At 34.9% G+C, this 20,401-nt stretch overlaps 1 protein-coding gene across 1 annotated transcript; it reads right to left on the minus strand.

Moving 5' to 3' along the window:
* Positions 1-367: 367 nt before the first annotated feature.
* On the minus strand, positions 368-2,119 carry LOC11415233 (MDIS1-interacting receptor like kinase 2). Its single transcript, XM_003598208.4, has one exon. The coding sequence runs from the start codon at positions 2,034-2,036 to the stop codon at positions 597-599; it is 1,440 nt and encodes a 479-aa protein (XP_003598256.1). The 5' UTR covers positions 2,037-2,119; the 3' UTR covers positions 368-596.
* Positions 2,120-20,401: the final 18,282 nt, after the last annotated feature.

The raw sequence follows: 20,401 nt of genomic DNA on the forward strand, positions 1-20,401 counted from the left end.
AATGAAGTATTATCTAAAATTAATATTATCACAACAAATATTAAATTGTATGACTTTATTATCAATAAGAAAAATATCAAATAAAATTATTACATTAGCTTAATGGAGTATATGATTTTGTGTCTAAAGCTTAATGGAGTATATGATTTTGTGTCTAAAATATATGAAAAATTTACTAAATAAAAAAGGTAATTTGACTAATTAAGAACATTTTTTACAAAAGATAAGTATGGATAAACTTAAAAGGTATAAATTATCAGAATAAACTATTTTTAATTTTTTGAAAAAAGATAAATTAATTCACTGAAATTGATATTGGAAAAAATCAAACGTAAGACCATATAGAGAGGCACACATTAGTATGAACTAGTTTATCATGTTTTGCTTACCAAGCTTACCCTTAATTGAACACCGAATTGACAAGACCTATAAATTATTGCACAATATAAATACTTTAAAGCATTTAAACAAGATGAAATTACAATATAATCGCTTAAATAACTTAGCTAAATAGTAGACAATATATCACCTCATCGTGGTGCAACTAGTTGAAATGTTGAATCGTGTGATTCCATTAAATTCTAATAACAAAAACACTACACTTTGCAAGGCATCAAAGGAGGACCACACAAACAATCATTTCCAACAAAAACACTTGCAGGAAAATTATTCTTAGGAATTTCACCACAAAGACGATTATAACTAACATTCAACTTTTGAATCCCAACAACACTCTTTGTCACTTTTCCAAACACCAAATTATGTGACAAATCCAAATACTTCAACCTATTTCCAAACTTTAAACTCTCCAAATCAAACTTCAACAAATTCTCTGAACCACGAAACTCAATCAAATACTCAGTCTTATTCAACAAACCAACAGCACTACCTGAAATCTCATTCCCAGAAAGATCAATATAGTCATAGAAAAATGTTTCCAAAGGCTTCCAATCATCAAGTTTCATCTTTATGCCACAATGTGCAAGCTTCAAGGAGTAAATAATTGGAGATGTAGCAACCCATTTTGGAATTTCCTTCAAATGAAACATGTTTCTTGATAAGTCTAATGATTCTATGCCTTTCACATTCATTACAGGAAATGGATCAACGAGAAAATTGTCTGAGAGATCAAGGTTGAAGATTTTTGTTAGGTTTGCAAAACTCTTTGGCACGGTTCCTTTAAATTGGTTTTTAGAGAGATCTAATGTATCAAGTGCTTTAAATTTTCCTAGAAAATCTGGGATTTTCCCGGAAAGTGAATTGTGCCCTAGCTCAAGGTACCTTAGGGTTGGATATAGAGATGAAATTGAAAGTGGAATATTCCCGGAAAATTTGTTGTGAGAAAGTTGGAGAATAATAAGGTTTTTTAAGGAAGTGAAAATATCAGGTATGTTACCACTAAGTTGGTTTCCTTGGAGACTAAGGTATGTGAGATTTGTTAGGTTTTTAAGGGATACTGGAATGGTTCCTGTGAGAAAATTGTTACCTAGTTTTAACTGAGTTAATTTAGTCAATGCAGATATTGAACTAGGAATTGGTCCTGTGAATTTGTTTTCTTGTAGACTAAATGCTTCTAATTGGTTCATGCTGCCTATGTTTTGGGGTATTGGACCAGATAATGTGTTATTCTCAATGTAGATGTATTTGAGATTTGGTAGCTTGAAAAGAAAATCAGGAAATGGACCAGAAATTTTGAGGAGGTTTATCAAGTAGATTCCATCAAGGAATTTGAGTTTTGAGAGTGATGGTGAGATTGTACCTGACAAGAAGCTTTTAGGATTTTCAGTGTCACCGGTTAAAGATAAACTTGTCACCCGTTTGTTGTCCAGACACCCTACACCTACCCATGTGCAACAATTTGTACCCGGTATCCATGACTTGAGCATGGATGTCGGGTCAGATTTGATGCCGGATTTGAAGGCTAATAGACCTGATTCATCATCTGGGTCACATTTGGCACCATATGCATTATGAGGTAGTAAGGTGGTGGAGATAGTAACTAGGATGAGAAGGGTGGTGGTGAGGAAGAGGTTCATTATATTTTTCTTACACGAGATTTGAAAATGGAAGAGATAGTATAGAATCCAAAGGTGGGTGAAGTCTTTATTAATACAAGGGAAGTAGAGTTAAGGATAAGATTTTTTTGGTTTTAAAATTGAAAATGAAAAGTACAAGCCAGCAAATTTGACTGGCCATAAATGGCAATGAGGTGCTATGATTTAGTACAAAAATTGATGTCCGGTAATGTAACTTTCAAGGTCAATTAATGCTGCCCACGGTTTTAATGTACATGTGCAAGGTGGTTCTACTTGCTCAGTCCCACTTTGTTCTCTTGTACTCATTGACTTGCAAGTTGCGTCACGCACCAAAGGTTCTCGAATCTTGAAAGATATTAGCACTCGGTTGGCATGTAGTTTAAAATTCAGGTGGAATAACCATTTGGACTCAACTCAACATTTAATTGTACTAGTTCAGTTATTTACATTAAATCATTTTTTTCCCTGCCCCTCAAACGAAAATACTAATTGATCAGGCTACCTTATATTGAGTTTGATTTATTTAAATGGCCCTAGTTTTGCAAAGTTTTTTATTGTCTTTAAGTTGTTGTTGTCACGCCATTTGTAAAAGTAAGAATATGTCAAGCCGCCATGTGTCCATGAGTGCTCACTTAATTTGTGATACATACTGCTCAACCATGCATTGAGCTAACATGCGCTTGTGTTTATTCGTCTATAGAGTAATATAAGTATTAACATTGTAAACGGATTTGATCTCTCTAGGAGAACGGATGAGTGGCAACGGTGGTGAATAATGCTTTAGTGTGACGGTGATGGTTTTTGAAACGGAGGCATTGAGTCTTTGCGGTGGAAGGAAAGGTGTCTGCAAGCATGTTAGTACTCCGACGCTCAAGTTAGTAATGGAACTGAGGAAGAGTGTGTAGAAAGTGTTGTGAAAAGTGATCATGCGCCTTGAGGATGAAGCAAGTTCGCCCTTATATAGGTGCGCGTTGTGCATAACCGTCTCCGAATTATGCGGCGTATGATTAGGGACGATAGAGGACACGTAAGGTGATCCTCGCGCGGGGGCGCACTTCTATGTGGCACAGTGCACTTGAGCTGACATGTTCGCTCAAACGCAGAGCGTTAAGACGGTGTAAGTTATGTCTCGTGTTAACGTGTGATTGGTCTTCTGACTAATCCAGAAATGATTCAAACACCATATCACAATTTGTTTTATGTCTCCCTTTTATTTTAAGGGGATGTGCAACATGGACCACCCAATTTTTTTTATCTCTGCTTTTTTATTTTAAAAAATTAAATTAAAATGGAAAATTTGATAATTTTAATTAATTTTTTCATTAAAAAAAAAAAAAAAAACTATTCAAAAATTATAAGAAAAAAAAATCATTTATTTATGTCCGTTTGTACATGTCTATTTAAAAAGTTACTAAAAAACTATGAGTTTTGTACAATCTATATTCATTTGTACCACCAATCAGACGTCCATTTATTCCAAAAATTATAATTTTTCATCTACTTACATATGTTCGGGTCAAAATCCATCTTCTTGTTGTTACTCATGTCCTCATCTTATCTAAAAATAATATATTATTAACTTTAAACTGTCCCTTTATAATTATTTTTAAGAAAGTTAATTAATATACGAGGAAAATTAAATGTAAGATGTAATCTCATTGGAAAAAATATGAGTGTTGTGGGTAGTTAATCAATATGCCATAATATTAAGCTATTTATTCATTTCACACATATCAGATAGGTCCTTTAAGTTTCGAGTTTGTTTCAGATAGGTCCTTTAAGTTTCGAGTTTGTTTTAGATAGGTCATTTCTATCAACCTCTGTTAAGCCAAAGTTGATATGTCTGTTAAGTCAGATTTGATCTGGTTGGGGAAAAATTGATGTCAAGTGTCAGAGAGAACCACCTCACCCACTCAACGGACATATCAGCTTTGACTTAACAGACATAACAACTTTGGCTTAACGGAGGTTGACAGAAAGGACCTATCTTGAAACAAACTTGAAACTTAAAGGACTATCTGAAACCTTAGAAACTTAAAGGACCTATATGAAACAAACGTGAAACTTAAAGGACCCAGTGAGGTATTTGGCCTAAGAAAAATGTATAAATAAAGGAGAGAGAAAAATGGTTTTAAGTGTTCTTGTTAAGTATTGGTATATTCTCCACTATCATAAAAGCAAAGTGTGATTATATTGAATTAGGAGTGATGAAAGTAATATTAATTAGGGTCATAAAGGAAAAAAAAAAAAGTAATTAATATTGTATTGAAAAATGAAATGGTTCAGTTATTTTGAGACATTTTTTTTTGTGAATGGCTCAGTTATTATTAGGCATGGCAACAAAACATGTGCCCATGGGTACCTGCCCAAACCAATCCCGATTTGACGGATTTTCCCCGATTTGACTGGGTCTGGGTATGGTTTTGGGTTTTCTTCGATTTTAAAATACGGGTACAGGGCGAGTAATGCGGATATATGTACCCACCCCGAACTCATACACAAACCCTACCCGAATGTAGAAAGACCATATTTTTGTTTTTGTTAAGGGGGTTGATAATGATATGTCATGTTATTTTGTTTGATAATTATCATGATATAAGAACTTTTATTGATACTTAAAGGAGCAACCGAATTATTCGGTAAGGAAATGTTGAAATGAACGCAAATTGTTGGATAATGCATTACAATATTACCATTGAAGCTTAAAAAAAAACTCTTTTTTTATTAAAAAGATTAATTCACTGCGGGGATGAGGCATGAATACCCGAATCCATTGGGGACGAGGATAAGATTCAATTTCTCATCCCCGTTGGGTATGCGTAGGGTAACGGGTAAGTATATTGGAGTAGGGGATGGGGATGGGTAAGGCAAAACCCGTCCCACCCCGAATCCATATTTGCTCCATTTAAGTTTGCTCAATTTACCCCATTTACTATCATGGATATGTGACATGTGGCAAAATAGAAAACCAAGGGTTGGGATTAAAAGGTTGAAAAAAGCACTTGTTTTATAAAAAACAAGGCTACGCGTTTCTTCTTCTTTTGTCAATACCAACTGCACTCATGACCATTCTTCTTCCTCCTCTCACCATCGTCACTTTCGTGCTTCTCTCTCCCTCTCACCGGCGCCGACGCTGCCCTTTCCATTCATACAACAATAAATCCGAAATTGTAAATCATTAATCCCAAATTGTTCTAATCCAAATATGAATACATAAAATCATATTGATCCCAGAGAAATCAATTATGAAAGTAAAATTAATCTCCATATTTGTTAACTAAAACTAAAAAAGCTACAAGAAATATATAACGTGTGACTAAAATTTACATTTTCAATGGCATTTTTGTTGATTTCTCAATTTCATTTTCTAACCTACCAGCAACATATAATTTCAGGAATCAAAACGAGGTTTCACCCTAAAATTTTGTTCATATTTAAAGAAACAGCAATATAATTTAAGATTTTGCCCCAACCAACAACCTCCACTGTTTGATCGAAATTAAGAAGCACGAAAGTGATGATGGTTTGAGGAGGAAGACGAAGGGTCATCATTGCAGTTGATATCTGACAGAAGAAGAAGCGCATGGCCTTGTTTTTGATAAAACAAATTCTTTTTTCAACATTTCTAATCTCAGCCCTTGATTTTCTATTTTGCCACATATCACACATCTATGATGGTAAATGGGATAAATGGAGTAAAGATGGACTCCCCCATCCGCCCCATTGCCATGCTTAGTTATTATAGAACGGAGGGAGTAATAAATAGACCAGAATATGGTACAAACATATATAAATGGATGAAGAAATTTTAATATTTTAGATGTTTTTTATTTATTTTTTAAAATCCAATTAAATTATCAAATCTTCTATTTAAATTTTAATTTATTTTATAAGAATTATATGAAATAAATAAAACAATGGGGTGATCCACGTTGCAAACCTCCATTAAAAATAGGAAGACAAAAAAACAAAAGGTGAAACAATTTTCAAGTATAATTCTAACAAAATTTATTTATGGTGTTTTTCATGTTCATTTCAACACAATTTTTTTTTTTAGTTTTTCTAATTACATCATGTGTAATCCCGGTTACACCCCAAAACGATAAAATTACCTTTACATAAAATTTAATTTTTAAAAAGTTTCTTCCTTCTTTCTTGGTTACATCCCAAAACCCCTCTTCCGTCTGTCCTCTTCCAAAACCATACTTCTTCAAGCAGATCTATCCCTTCTATGCAAGATTTCAAAGAAAATTTGAAGCAAATAAGGTTAGGAAGCTATGTTCTTCAATCGATTATGTTTTACTTGTCATGGGTTCCCTAATTCTAAGCATTTTCTGGGTTCAATTTGCGTTTTTCTTATTTATGCGATTATATGTTTTTCTTTTTCTTGTACATACATAAACTCAGTTTAAGTAGGTCATGTAAACTTAATTTAAATAGTTCATGTAAATTGAGTTTAAGTGTACATCCTTAAACTCAGTTTAAGTATGTCATGTTGTTATACCCTGATTTTGGACCTAAAAATACTCGTCCAAATTTCTTTTCTAACACTGATATTTGTCAATTCTCTATTATTTTACTCTGAATCTTTAACTCTCTTTTAAACGTATTTTACTGCCTCTGTCTGTCTTTTCTTGCATTACAAGTCATTTAAGAACTTTCTGAAACGTCGCATTACTTTTCTTGCATTTTATTTCAAAAACCATGCAAAAAGGGTATTTTGGTCATTTCCTGCAGTGGAACCCATTTTAGTCCCTGTGTCTGTCTCTGAGTCTTTTCAGATTGATTTTTAACATTTCATCAGTAAACCTTGTTAGATTCATCTCAAACCTGCATCTGAGTCAGTGTCAAGTCGATTTGAGTCTGTTTAGGTCATTTTTAGCCCTAGGGGCATTTTGGTCATTTCACACAAAATTTCGGCATAGAGAGGTTACTTTGAAGTACCTCATTTAAGCCATTGGTTCGTTTTAGTCCGTTTTGTCAATTTTATTTTTTGTTTCGCTTTACGTTTGGTCAAATTACGTTTTTTATTCAATTTTATTTTTAATTGCATTTTGGTCCCTCAATTGAAGTCCCAAAATTGCATTTTTTGTCCAAACAGTTTTTAATTTCATTTCAGTCCTTACTTTCCTTTTTCAGTCCAATGTCACATGTCAGCTTTCTAATGGTCCAATCACTCACACATCAGCTATAAATACTGTTCACAGTGCCACATAATCCAGATCCATTCATTGCAATACACATCACCAAAAACAGATTCCCACTTTCTCTCTCTTTTCTGTTAGATCAAAACAAAAAAATTCTCAAGAACACAAAGAACCCTAACCGAAATTCATCATCAATTCTCAGAGATTCGTGTACGAATCTTCATCATTGAATCGATTCCACCGCAATACAAGGTGCGAATTCCTCACCAGAAGTGAAGAACTCAAGCACCGATCACGGTGGGAGAAGAAGAAGGGAAAATCGAATCTGTACAGAAACGCAAGCACGCGAAGCTGAAGCAACAGCGATCGAAGCAGAAGCAACAGAAACGCAAGCAAGCCAGAACCACGAAACCGGAATCGCAAAGCCAGAACCACGAAACCGGAATCGCAAAGCCAGAACCACGAAACCGGAACCGCAAAGCTAGAACCGGAAAGCCAGAGTCGTAAAAGCACAGCGGAAAGGTAACCTTCTTCACTTTCCTCTTCCTTCTTCTTCCTTTTTTTTTTTTTTTTTTTAAAGTTTTTCCTCAAAGTTCAAACTCAGATCTACTCCGATTGAAATTTTTTTTGAAAAATCTAAGCTCGGATTCGAGAAGTAGAAGAAAAAGGATGTAAGAAGACGTAAAATTTTTTTGAAACAGAGGAGTTTTAAAACTCCGGCGCGGCGGCGCCACCACCGGCCACCGCGCCGGAAAACCACTGCTCACCGGAGAAGACGAAGCATATTTCAGAGCTTCTCTCTCTAGGAAACCTTAGAGAGAGAAGCGGTTGTATCTTGTGTTGTTTTTTTGGTGAAAACTCCTTTTATAGTACTTTCTTTTTTGTCCGTTCCTGTACGCGCGCGTGTACATTAATTCAGCGCTCCATCGCGTTAATAGCCATCCGATCTGGATCTTTCCTTGATCTAATGGCTACAACGCGTTGTGATTCTGAATCATGTGTATTTTCTCCTGCGCGAAATTTGGTGCGTTCTCTGTTTTGAACCGTTAGATCTTTGATCTAACGGTCACTGTGCTTCCTGCATTTTACACTATCTTTGGTGCTTTTTTCTGGACCCTTTGATCTTTGATCTAATGGCTGTGATGTAATCTTGGGGGGCTAGATCTGGACCTCTGGATTCATCCAACGGTCCAGATTAAATCCTGCTGAGTTTTTTTTTTTAATTGCTTTTTAATTGTGTTTTAAATGCCTTTTTTACACTTTCTTGGTGTTTTATGGTTCTAAAAAATTTTCTAAAAATATTTCCCTATCATTTTAATTTTTCCTCTAAGTTTTAGAATTTATTTGCTTATTTTTGCATTTATTTTCTTTACTTTGTTCTTTTAATTCTTGCTCATTTAATTCTCGCTCATTAAATTCCATATATGTTCTTGATGCATTTTTTTTATCGTGGTATTTTGGCATGTGAAATAATGTGTGAAAATATCTCTAGGAATATGATATAATGCTTTGCTTGTGTGTGCTCTTATGATCCTCACATTATAGCTTAAATTCAAACCTTTCAAAAATGGCTATAATGAGGAAATTATAGGTCATATGCATGTATGAGTGTTATACCTAAATTCTAGGTGTATTTTTACCACTTTATTTCATTTCATTACTTTTTTTTTTTCTCTTGCTATTCTATTCAATTTTGTTTACCTTTCTACTATTTTTTTTTATGCTTTATTTTACTAATCATCTCATTTCTTTTGTTCCATTCATTTCATGAGTATTTCTCCATTTCACCACTATCTCCTCCACTTCCTTTAGCTTAGCATGTTTTTTTTTTGCAAATTTTAATTCATTCGGTGATGTAATTTGTTATCATTGGTTTGTAGCTTGGCAAAGGGGCCATAGAATGTATTTAGGCAATTTTTGTAATATGGACTATGGACACTATGACGCACCGGCACGCACACACTCACCCTAGATGTATGCCTAGGATTGCATGTGTAGATGTATGGCTAGGATTGCATGGTTAGATGAATGCTTAGGTTTAAACACTTAGAGAAAATCCCACTTTTTCCAAAAAATATGCAAACAAACTCGCTTCAAATATTTTTCATAAAAATGGAGTCAAAACTCCAACAATTTTTCACCTTTTATTTTCTTAATAAAATTCTCAACTAAATCTAATCATTTAGACCTTTTTGCAAAATCACTAAACAAACCCTCACTTTTTCATACTCTAATGCTCATGAAGCCTCTCAATCCCTTTCTTCAAAATCATTTTCAAAATTTAAAATCAAACGACCAAAACAAAAAAACAACAAATCTTTTTAGCAAGAACTACGCCGGTTTTGATCCCGTAAAACGGTACGTAGGCAAGGGACTTTAACCCCTCCAAGCCGAAATAAAATCAAATTCTACTTCTTCTCTTCCCCCATTCTTCACTCAAATACAACTTCTTTCAATAAGTAGGCAATAAAAATAAAGCGTAGAAATAAGCTTAGGAGAACGGTTCTTATGGAGTACCATAATCGCTCCGGGTGCCTAACACCTTCCCGTAGCGAAAACGACCCCAGAATCTAGAATTTTTTAAGGGTTTTTCTCCTTTTACCCTTCCCAAGAAAAAAGAGAGATATCAACGGTCAAAAGGTTCAAGTCCAATTAATGGCTTGGCACCCAAAAACCATGATAACACATGTAAACTTAATTTAAGTATTAATGTAAATTGAGTTTAAGTGTACATTTAAAAGTTCAACTTTGTTCAATAATTCTAAATAATCTCAGTTTAAGTATGTACAAGTAAACTTAGGTTAAGTAGGTCATATAAACTGAGTTTAAATATACACACTTAAACTCAGTTTAAGTAGGTCATGTAAACTCAATTTAAGTATGTCATGTAAACTCAGTTTAAATAAGTTATGTAAATTGAGTTTGAATAGATTTTTTTTCTTTCATTTCAACACAATTAAGTAAGGATAATTCTAAAAAAAATTAAAGGAAATAGAAAGGAAGATTTTTAACTGTTACAAACAACCGGTCCATGCCAATTAAGTATTCCCTCTGTCCTATAATAGATGATCTATTTGACAATGTGCACTATTGATTTAATATACTTTGATCATATTTTTCTACAAATATATAAAGATAAATGATATTCCATCCGTCTCACGATTATTGTCTCTTTAGCATTTTTTCTTTTTCTCAAAATAATTGTCACTTTACAGTATCAATGCATCATTTATTACTTCCTCCGTCCCGCAATAGATGACCTATTTGAAAATTTGCAATTTTGACTTAGCTTACTTTGACCATATTTTTCTACTAATATACATAGATAAATAATATCATATAAGATATCGTTAGATTCGTCTCGATGAGTATTTTCAAAATATCAAATTTTCATGATTTTTTCTAACATATTATTTAAGATATTTAAGCTCAAAATTATGCATTGGAATACGTAATGGAGTCAACTGTGTCATGTATAAGGGACGGAGGGAGTAATTTTTTCATTATTATACCCTTATTTATTGAATTTCATCCAACTTATCTACTCCACTAACTACAATAATAAGGATGTTTTAGTAAATGTCATTAATTTTATCATTGAAATCAACACAATTAATCATTTCCTTAATAATCATGCACAAACCTTAAACGACTAATATTGTGAGACGGAGGGAGTATCATATAAGATGTTGAATTCGTCTCGATTAATATTTTCAAAATATCGTCTAGAAGTCCTAGCTCAACTGACAAATGCCGAAATTGCAAGGCCGGACATTGTGACCCGGGTTCGAACCCGGAACCTCACAATTGTGTTTGAATTTATTTTCAATGGATTACCACTTCATCTAAGCCAAAAAAAAAAAAAATCAAAATACCAATTTTTTATAATTTTCCTAATAGATTAGTGAAGTTATTTAAGATCAAAATTGTGTATTAGTATGCATAATAGAGTCAACTATATCATTTAATATGAAATCGAGCAAGTAATACTTATTCACAATGAAAGGTAAAATGGAGCGGCTAGCTATGGACTATGATGAAAACGTCAGGACCACTTAGTTATGATGGGTTCATTGTATTCAATGCTCTCGTCTCTTATCAAGATGATCATACATTTTAGGATAATGCTATTAATTATAGCGAGAAGTTTTATCACGACATTGTAGCGAATGATGTGTACCGTTGCCACCGACTCACTCTAATTTATGAATAAATTACACTTTTCTTCTATAAAAGAAGTTTGAATTACACTCACATCCTCTCTTATATTAAAATATACATTCTTCTCCCTTGAAAATTAGAATTATACTCATATTTCTTATAACATGTTTGAATTACAACCATCTCATTTAATAATTAAATACTCCCTCCGGTCACATTTATAAACAAAACATAACTTTTTAGGTACATTGAATAATTGATGTATTTGACCTTAAATGTGACCTTATTGATTAATTATTCAATGTATCTAAAAAGTTGGTTTTTGTTTATATATGTGATCGGAGGGAGTATGCACTACACTTTAATCTATTATAAAATAAATTAATATTTTTATGATATATACTAATTTTGAAATTCGGTTTAAGAAAAATAAATTCATTTTTTTTTATAATATAAATGTCAATGATAGTTAAATTTAAATATTTTGCTATTGATTTTGTAATATAGAGTATAAAATTAACTTTTAAATAACCATGTTCTATTGTCTTTAGTAATTTTTCACATATTTTAATTTTATTTTGGATTGTTTCAGATTTTATAATAGGATTTAAAACTACGTGTTAATGAAATTGTGAATAAAATATAGCGAAAAACATGTATTCAAATTTTGATTATATTAAAATAAACCCATAATACTAAAAAAAAATCTTCGAAGTGAGCAAGAGACTAATGATCATTTATTCTTAAATTGCGGTGTTTTTGCTCAGCTTTGACAATTGGTTCAGAAATTGGTTAAGGGTTTATACAGCTTTGTCGTCAAATACAGAGGATCACTTCCTTCAGTTTGGCTCGGCTTCTGCTTATGCAAGATCGTGGTGCTCTTTATTGTTTATGATTTACTTTGCGACTTCTTGAGTTATCTGGAAGAAAAGAAACAACAAAATTTTCCGGGGCCAAGAGAACACAACTCTTAAGCTTTTGGAAAATATGAAACTTCTTTCCTTTTGGTGGCGTAAAGCAAATTGTGCTTATTTCCCTTATCAGATTCATGATTGGTGCCAAAACCCTTTGTTATGCTTGGGTGGTACTTAATTATTATTTTATTTTTGTTTGAACCTTCGATGTAACTTTGGTCTACCCTCTCTAGCACACCTTGTGTAGAAGGAATAGTCTGTTGGTGTTATATATTTTATTTTGATTTCTTCAAGTTTGATTTTTTTTTTTTGCTAAATTTTTTGATTATATTAAAATAAACCTGCAATACTATTTTTTTTGTTAAGTGTGTTAGATTATTTTCTTTTTGCCAAATTATTAAAAATAAATAAAAAATATTGAAGGAGTAAAGTATAGATTTTAACATAAGAAGGGAGGAGAATGTAATTCAAATTTTTCTTATGGAAGGGTAGTGATTTTTTTTTTTTTTTAATATGTTTTGAATAAAAGGGAAGTGGATGTATATATATTTTAACATAAGAGGGGGAGATGAGTGTAATTCTAACATCTTTAAAGTAAAATAAATGTAATTTACTCTTAATTTATTTATTTTTTCTTCTCTCTCACTTTCAATTAAGAGGTAGGGAAGGGGCCGTAATACTGGTGGATTCGGATCATCTCAGGTGCACAAGCCTGAGCCTCAGCCCCATCACCATGTTGAGGAGGATAGCTTAGACCATGCAGCGAATGAGGAGGAGGTGATGGTTGATGATGATGTTCAATCACATCCCATGGAGGAGGAACCACAACCACTGGATACTTATCCTGGTGGGCCATATCATTGCGTGGCTAGGAACATGTATGATGGACAAGTAAAACTCTCAAACTTATACGTTTTTGTACTATGTCTATTTTTTGTATTTATGTAAACTGATGTTATTGTTGTTGTTGTTGTTGTTATTATTATTATTATTATTATTATTATTTTGCATTTTCATACCAATTTAAAGTGTGCGAACAATGTGAAGAAACCAAATGCTATACATAAGGGCAATGAGGGGAGGATGTGTGAGCCATGGTTCAGACAGACCCTAAAAGTCAGTGGTCTTTACTGGCTCAAGCATGTGAGCAATAACATAATTGACCACAACATGCTATTTGCATTTGCTGAGAGGTGGCACAAAGATACTTTTGGCTTCTATCTTTTGATTGGGGAGATGACGGTGAAATTGCATGATGTGTCTTGTTTCTTGCCCCTCCTCATCAAGGGTCGTCTCTTGGACTGTGATGTTTTTTCTTTCCAAGATTGTTGAAGTTGATTTGATTGTTGAAATATTAGAGTCTAATCCGGAGGATGCTGAGTTCTAGATGCATTCCACGAAGAGTGCTCATGCACATTTGAGCCTTTTGAGAAATGATTTTGGGCTTAGTCTTGCGGCAACAACTGCAACTAAGGAGAATAATGATGATGAGGCGATGCAGCTGAACCCAGTGGCAGAGCCATGATTATTATAAAGTCTGGGCAAAAAAAAATTGCAACACATTTATAGGGGTTTACATACGAAATTGCAAGCAAATAATCAAAAAATCTAAAGAAATTGCCCAATTTATTGGGGTTTATATAAGAAATTCAGAGGGATTTACATAAGAAATTGCAAAAAATTTGGGCCAGAGCCTGGGCGACTGCACGGGCTCGCCGGGCCTTGAAACCGCCCATGGCTGAACCGTGATCAGTCTATATATATTTGTTCCAATTGGTTGGTGTCGCACACTTTGCTGACAAGACTTCCACCCATGTCGATGTGACATACCTCAAGTACCTCAATGACCTTGAGCTGGTTAATGATTATCCATGGGAAACGACAACGCTTGCTCACTTATATTGCGCACCTGGTTGGATACGCGACCTTGTTTCATGTATGATAATTGAATTGTTATTTAGTTAATTGTTTTTTGTGTTGTGCACTGATTGGTATATGTAGATGCGATCTTGGATATTTTAGCACTTTGAGGGAGTTGGAGGCAGGGATTACCAGGATGCTAATAGAAGAATTAGCACTAGGGTTGGGAATAGGCCAGGCCGGCCTACAGGGGCCTATGGCCTGGCCTGTTTAAGCCTGGCCTGGCCTGGCCTGTTTATTAAAAAGGCTAGGCTTAGGCTTTTTAAAAAGCCTATTTAAGTAAATAGGCCAGGCTTAGGCTATCAAAAAAGCCTATGAAGCCTAATAGGCCGGCCTGTTTATGCATGTTAGGCTTCATAGTGGACTTTTTTAATAGGCTTTAAAGCTTTATAGTGAAATAGGCTTTTAAGGCCTTATAGTAGTGATAGACAAGTCCTACACTGAAATAGGCTTGGAGGCCTATTAAGCCTATTTAAAAGTAGCTAAAATGGAATGTTTAGTGACTTTAATAGTAAGTAGGCCTGTAAATAGGCTTTCAGGCCAGGCCAGGCTTTTAAATAGGCCAGGCCAGGCCAAAAAAATAGGCCTATGAAAGGCCATAGGCCAGGCTTAGGCCTGCAAAATTTTTCGTAGGCCAGGCTCAGGCCTATCAAAGCCTGGCCTGGCCTGGCCTATTCCCAACCCTAATTAGCACCCACGTGCCATGATGTTTGCTCAACGAAGGGTCAATTTGTAACAGATCTGATAATATCGCATCTTAGTTACTAATATTATCTTTTACGCCTAGCAGTCGCACCGTCAGACACGCCCGTTCGAGCGAATTAGAGTATACTCAGGTTGGCTAAGATACATACCTCACATGGTCTGTTATCTTTCCGAGCGCGTGTTGCGCTAATTTGGATATGTGCAGTCTACTTCCAAACATTTATATCAATATCCTTCTCCCATGTCAACCCGACAAGAGGTGTCCCAACACTATGTAAAGTATCTTGATCATATGATGTCTGATCAGTACTTGGACCAGGTTGTCGTGACTGGTGTAGAGACGCCAGCTAGACATGAGATGATATTTTACCATTTCACATCAATATGTCATACTTGCACTAAAGAATATACAGGTTTTGAGGCCACCCGAGTATGATACCTTTTTAGGAGGTTGCTGCTGAGGAGAAGTGTGTCCATTAGCAGTTAGACATGAGCTTACGACTAATATGTATCAGAGACCATGTCTAAGGGGTCATGGGAGGTGGTCTAGTGGAAATGGGCAGTCCGACTTGGTTGAGTTTGGAGTAGATCCTAAATGAGGTTCAAGGAGGAATGGTCAAACACCGTAGGCGGAGGGGTGGCCATAGAACCAAGTAGTTTAGAGTAGATCCATATTTTTTTTTTTAATTTATGTTTGAATATTTTGATATAACCTTTGAATATTGATGCTACTTTGTTGAATCTATGTTTAATTTGTATTATTCCATATGCTTCCATTAAATATTTGTTGGAACAAAATGTGTTTCACAATGAACCTTAATGAGTTTTGATGATAACAAGGTATTAAAAATTGTCAATTGGTTATTGCTAATAATTGTTCAAGTGTACAGGACCAAAAGCAAGTCAAGTAATTTCAATAGGTCTTGGAAGAACAATGGAGAGCAAATGAATTCGAAGCATCTGAAGAAAACTGCGTCTGAAGCTGGAGTGCTTCTGAAGTGATGACGTCATCAGAAGCAGAAGCTCATCAGAAGCAGATGGTCATCAGAAGCAAGGTTTTCATCAGAAGCGAAATCATCACCAGAAGCTACAATTGATCCGTAAATTTAAACTGGAGATTCAAAGTAGCTGTTTAACATTTCAACCTTGTCTAAGAAGAACGAAGAATTGAAAGGGAGACATCAACGGTCATTTGGAGAAAACTAAGTACTTGTCCTTCGTTAACAGAGTTGACAAAGTACAAGTGTACAACCACTACCTCCACTACTCTGTTTTTTGTCCACGCTACAAGACAAGAAACACAGCCATGCCTGCAGAAATGTTCCTTCAAGATGGGAATGAATTTGAAGTTAATTCTTCAAAGGACTACACCCAAATCAGGCAAAGGATTACTGGTGAATGATCAAAGGAACTCAACGACTCTTTAGACGTGCTAATCATCTCAACGTCTCTTTCACGCCTCTATATAAAGGAGTGAAGACTTGAAGAATGTAGATAGAGATACACAAGTTAAAAAGCGCCAAAACTCTGTCAATTTGATTCTGCAAAGCACACTGAATTTCTGCACTGATTTGATACATCTTAGAAATTCAAAAGTCTAGAGTCTTTATTGTATTGTATTGTGAACACCACTGATTGTATATCAAGTGTTTAAGTCAAACTTATTTCTTTGTATTTTTGTTTAATCAGAAGACTCTTGCCTGCGTGCTTGAGCATTAGAAGACTCTTGCTTAGTGCTTGAGCATTGGAAGACTCTTGCGTGTGTGCTTGAGCATTTTTGAGAAGTCTCATACTTAGAGAGTATCGAGCATTTGTAATCTTTGTGATTATAGTGAAATCTCCTTGGAAGTGCAAGGGGGACTGGACTACTTCCATTTTGTGGAAGGAACCAGGATAACTGCTTGTGTCTTGCTTTTCTTTTCTCTGCTTTGATCTTTTCCGCTGCATATCTGATTCTGATCATTTCATCAGAAGCATTCACAAACTGCTTCTGAAGTTTTATCAGAAGAAGTTTTTTTAAGAGAGAAAAAGAAAATACAATTCAAGCCCCCCTTCTTGTGTTTTTCTCACCTTCAATTGGTATCAGAGCTTGCTCTGTTATCATAAGCACTTAACCGTGTGACAGATCAAGATCCAAAAGAAAAACATGTCTGGAGGAGAGGAATCAACTACATCCTTAAAATACACTAGTGTCAAACATGACTATGATACTGCTGAAAGGAAATCAAATTCTGGAAAAGCTCCAAAGTTCAATGGAGATCCAGAAGAGTTTTCATGGTGGAAAACCAATATGTACAGCTATATCATGGGATTGGATGAAGAACTATGGGATATTCTTGAAGATGGAGTTGATGATCTGGATTTAGATGAAGAAGGAGCTGCTATAGACAGAAAAATACACACTCCTGCTCAGAAGAAGACTTACAAAAAGCATCACAAGATCAGAGGGATTATTGTTGCTTCTATTCCTCGTACTGAATACATGAAGATGAGTGATAAATCCACTGCTCAGGCAATGTTTGCATCACTCTGTGCAAATTACGAAGGAAGCAAGAAGGTCAGAGAAGCAAAGGCCCTAATGCTAGTTCATCAGTATGAGCTGTTCAAAATGAAGGATGATGAGAGTATAGAGGAGATGTACTCAAGATTTCAAACTTTAGTATCTGGACTGCAAATACTGAAGAAGAGCTATGTTACTTCTGATCATGTTAGTAAGATTCTGAGAAGCTTGCCTTCTAGATGGAGACCCAAAGTAACTGCTATTGAGGAAGCTAAGGATCTAAACACTTTGAGTGTTGAAGATCTTGTCAGTTCCCTCAAGGTACATGAAATGAGTCTGAATGAGCATGAGTCCTCTAAAAGGAGTAAATCTATTGCTCTACCATCTAAAGGAAAGTCTTCTAAATCTTCCAAAGTTAATTGTCCTGATCTTCAGAAGGAGAAGTCTAAAAGCAGACCCAAGAAACCAAGTTTCAGGTCTAGCAAATTTAGAAAGCAAATCAAAAAGAGCTTGATGGCGACCTGGGAAGATCTGGACAGTGAATCTGCTTCTGATAAAGAAGAAGCAGATGATGATGCAAAAGCAGTCATGGGGTTAGTGGCAACAGTATCATCAGAAGCAGTATCAGAAACTGAATCAGATTCAGAAGATGAAAATGAGGTATATTCCAAGATTCCCAGACAAGAACTTGTTGATTCTCTAAAAGAACTCTTATCACTATTTGAACACAGAACCAATGAGTTGTCTGATTTAAAAGAAAAATATGTTGATTTAATGAAACAACAAGAAACAACTCTATTGGAACTGAAAGCTTCTGAAGAAGAACTTAAAGAGTTTAACTTCATATCATCAACATATGAAGACAGACTCAAGATTCTTTGTCAGAAGCTACAAGAAAAATGTGATAAAGGTTATGGCAATAAACATGAAATTGCCTTGGATGATTTTATTATGGCTGGCATAGACAGAAGCAAAGTAGCTTCTATGATCTACAACATATACAAGAACAATGGCAAAGGGATTGGATATTATGAGGAGAAATCCAAAGAATATAGTCTCAAGAGCTACTGTGATTGTATCAAGGATGGATTGAAATCCACCTTTGTGCCTGAAGGTACTGATACTGTAACTGCTGTTCAGTCAGAACCTAAAGCTTCTGGTTCTAAGGCTAAGATTACATCAAAGCCAGAAAACCTTAAGTCTAAGGTTATGACAAAATCTAATCCTAAGACTCCAAAGATTAAAATTCTGAAAAGATCAGAACCTGTCCCTCAGAGTCTGATTAAACCAGAATCTAAAATCCTAAAGCCAAAGGATCAGAAGAACAAAGCAGTTATTGCTTCTGAGAAAACAATACCCAAAGGTGTTAAACCTAAAGTATTGAATGATCAGAAGCTACTCAGCACTCACCCCAAGGTACAAAGGAGGAAAAGTAAAACCTCCAGAACTAACCCAAAAGGACCCATGAAGATATGGGTACCTAAATCTGAATTGATCAAAACTGCAGGTGTGCCTAAGGGCAAGAGAGAAGCAAAAGTCATGGTACCTAGACAGCGGATGTTCAAGGCATATGACTGGAGAGAAAGATCTGTTCCTTACCCTTACCATGAAAGATGGAGGAGAAGTGAAGTTTGGTGGCAACCAAACTGGAAAAATCATTGGTACAGGTACTATTGGTAATTCCTCCATTTCAATTAATAATGTGTGGCTTGTAGATGGTCTGAAGCATAACCTATTGAGCATTAGTAAATTTTGTGACAATGGGTATGATGTAATGTTCAGTAAGACCAACTGCACACTAGTCAACAAGTATGACAAATCCATTACATTCAAGGGAAAGAGAGTTGAGAATGCCTATAAAATTAATTTCTCTGATCTGGCTGATCAGAAGGTAGTTTGCCTTCTGTCAATGAATGATAAAAAGTGGGTATGGCATAGAAAGGTTGGGACATGCTAATTGGAGATTAATTTCTAAAATTAGCAAGTTACAACTTGTCAAAGGATTGTCTAACATTGATTATCATTCAGATGCACTTTGTGGTGCATGTCAGAAAGGGAAAATTGTGAAAAGTACTTTCAAATCCAAAGACATTGTATCAACCTCCAGACCCTTAGAATTACTCCATATTGATCTTTTTGGACCAGTTAACACTGCATCTTTATATGGAAGTAAATATGGATTAGTCATTGTTGATGATTACAGCAAATGGACTTGGGTAAAATTCATTAAAAGTAAAGATTATGCATGTGAAGTGTTTAGCAGCTTCTGCACTCAAATACAATCTGAAAAAGAATTGAAAATTTTGAAAGTCAGAAGTGATCATGGTGGAGAATTTGAAAATGAGCCATTTGAATCTTTTTGTGAAAAACATGGGATTCTCCATGAATTTTCTTCTCCTAGAACTCCACAACAAAATGGGGTTGTAGAGAGAAAGAACAGAACCTTACAAGAAATGGCCAGAACCATGATCAATGAAAACAATTTAGCTAAACATTTCTGGGCAGAAGCAGTTAATACTTCATGTTATATTCAAAATAGGATCTATATCAGACCTATGTTGGAGAAAACTGCATATGAACTCTTTAAAGGAAGAAGACCCAATATCTCTTACTTTCATCAGTTTGGATGTACTTGTTACATTCTAAACACTAAAGACTATCTGAAGAAATTTGATGCCAAGGCTCAAAGAGGAATCTTTTTAGGTTACTCTGAAAGGTCAAATGCGTACAGAGTGTATAATTCAGAAACACATTGTGTTGAAGAATCTATGCATGTTAAATTTGATGATAGAGAGCCTGGAAGTAAAACTCCAGAGCAAAGTGAAAGTAATGCAGGTACAACTGATTCTGAAGATGCATCAGAATCTGATCAACCTTCTGATTCTGAAAAGAATTCAGAAGCTGAATCAAGTCCAGAAGCTGAACCTATTCCAGAAGCTGAGTCTATTTCAGAAGCAGAACCTAGTCCAGTAGTACAGAATGAAAATGCTTCTGAGGACATTCAAGATAACACTCAGC

Source organism: Medicago truncatula, chromosome 3, assembly GCF_003473485.1.
Source record: "Medicago truncatula cultivar Jemalong A17 chromosome 3, MtrunA17r5.0-ANR, whole genome shotgun sequence".
Classification (NCBI taxonomy): Eukaryota; Viridiplantae; Streptophyta; class Magnoliopsida; order Fabales; family Fabaceae; genus Medicago; species Medicago truncatula.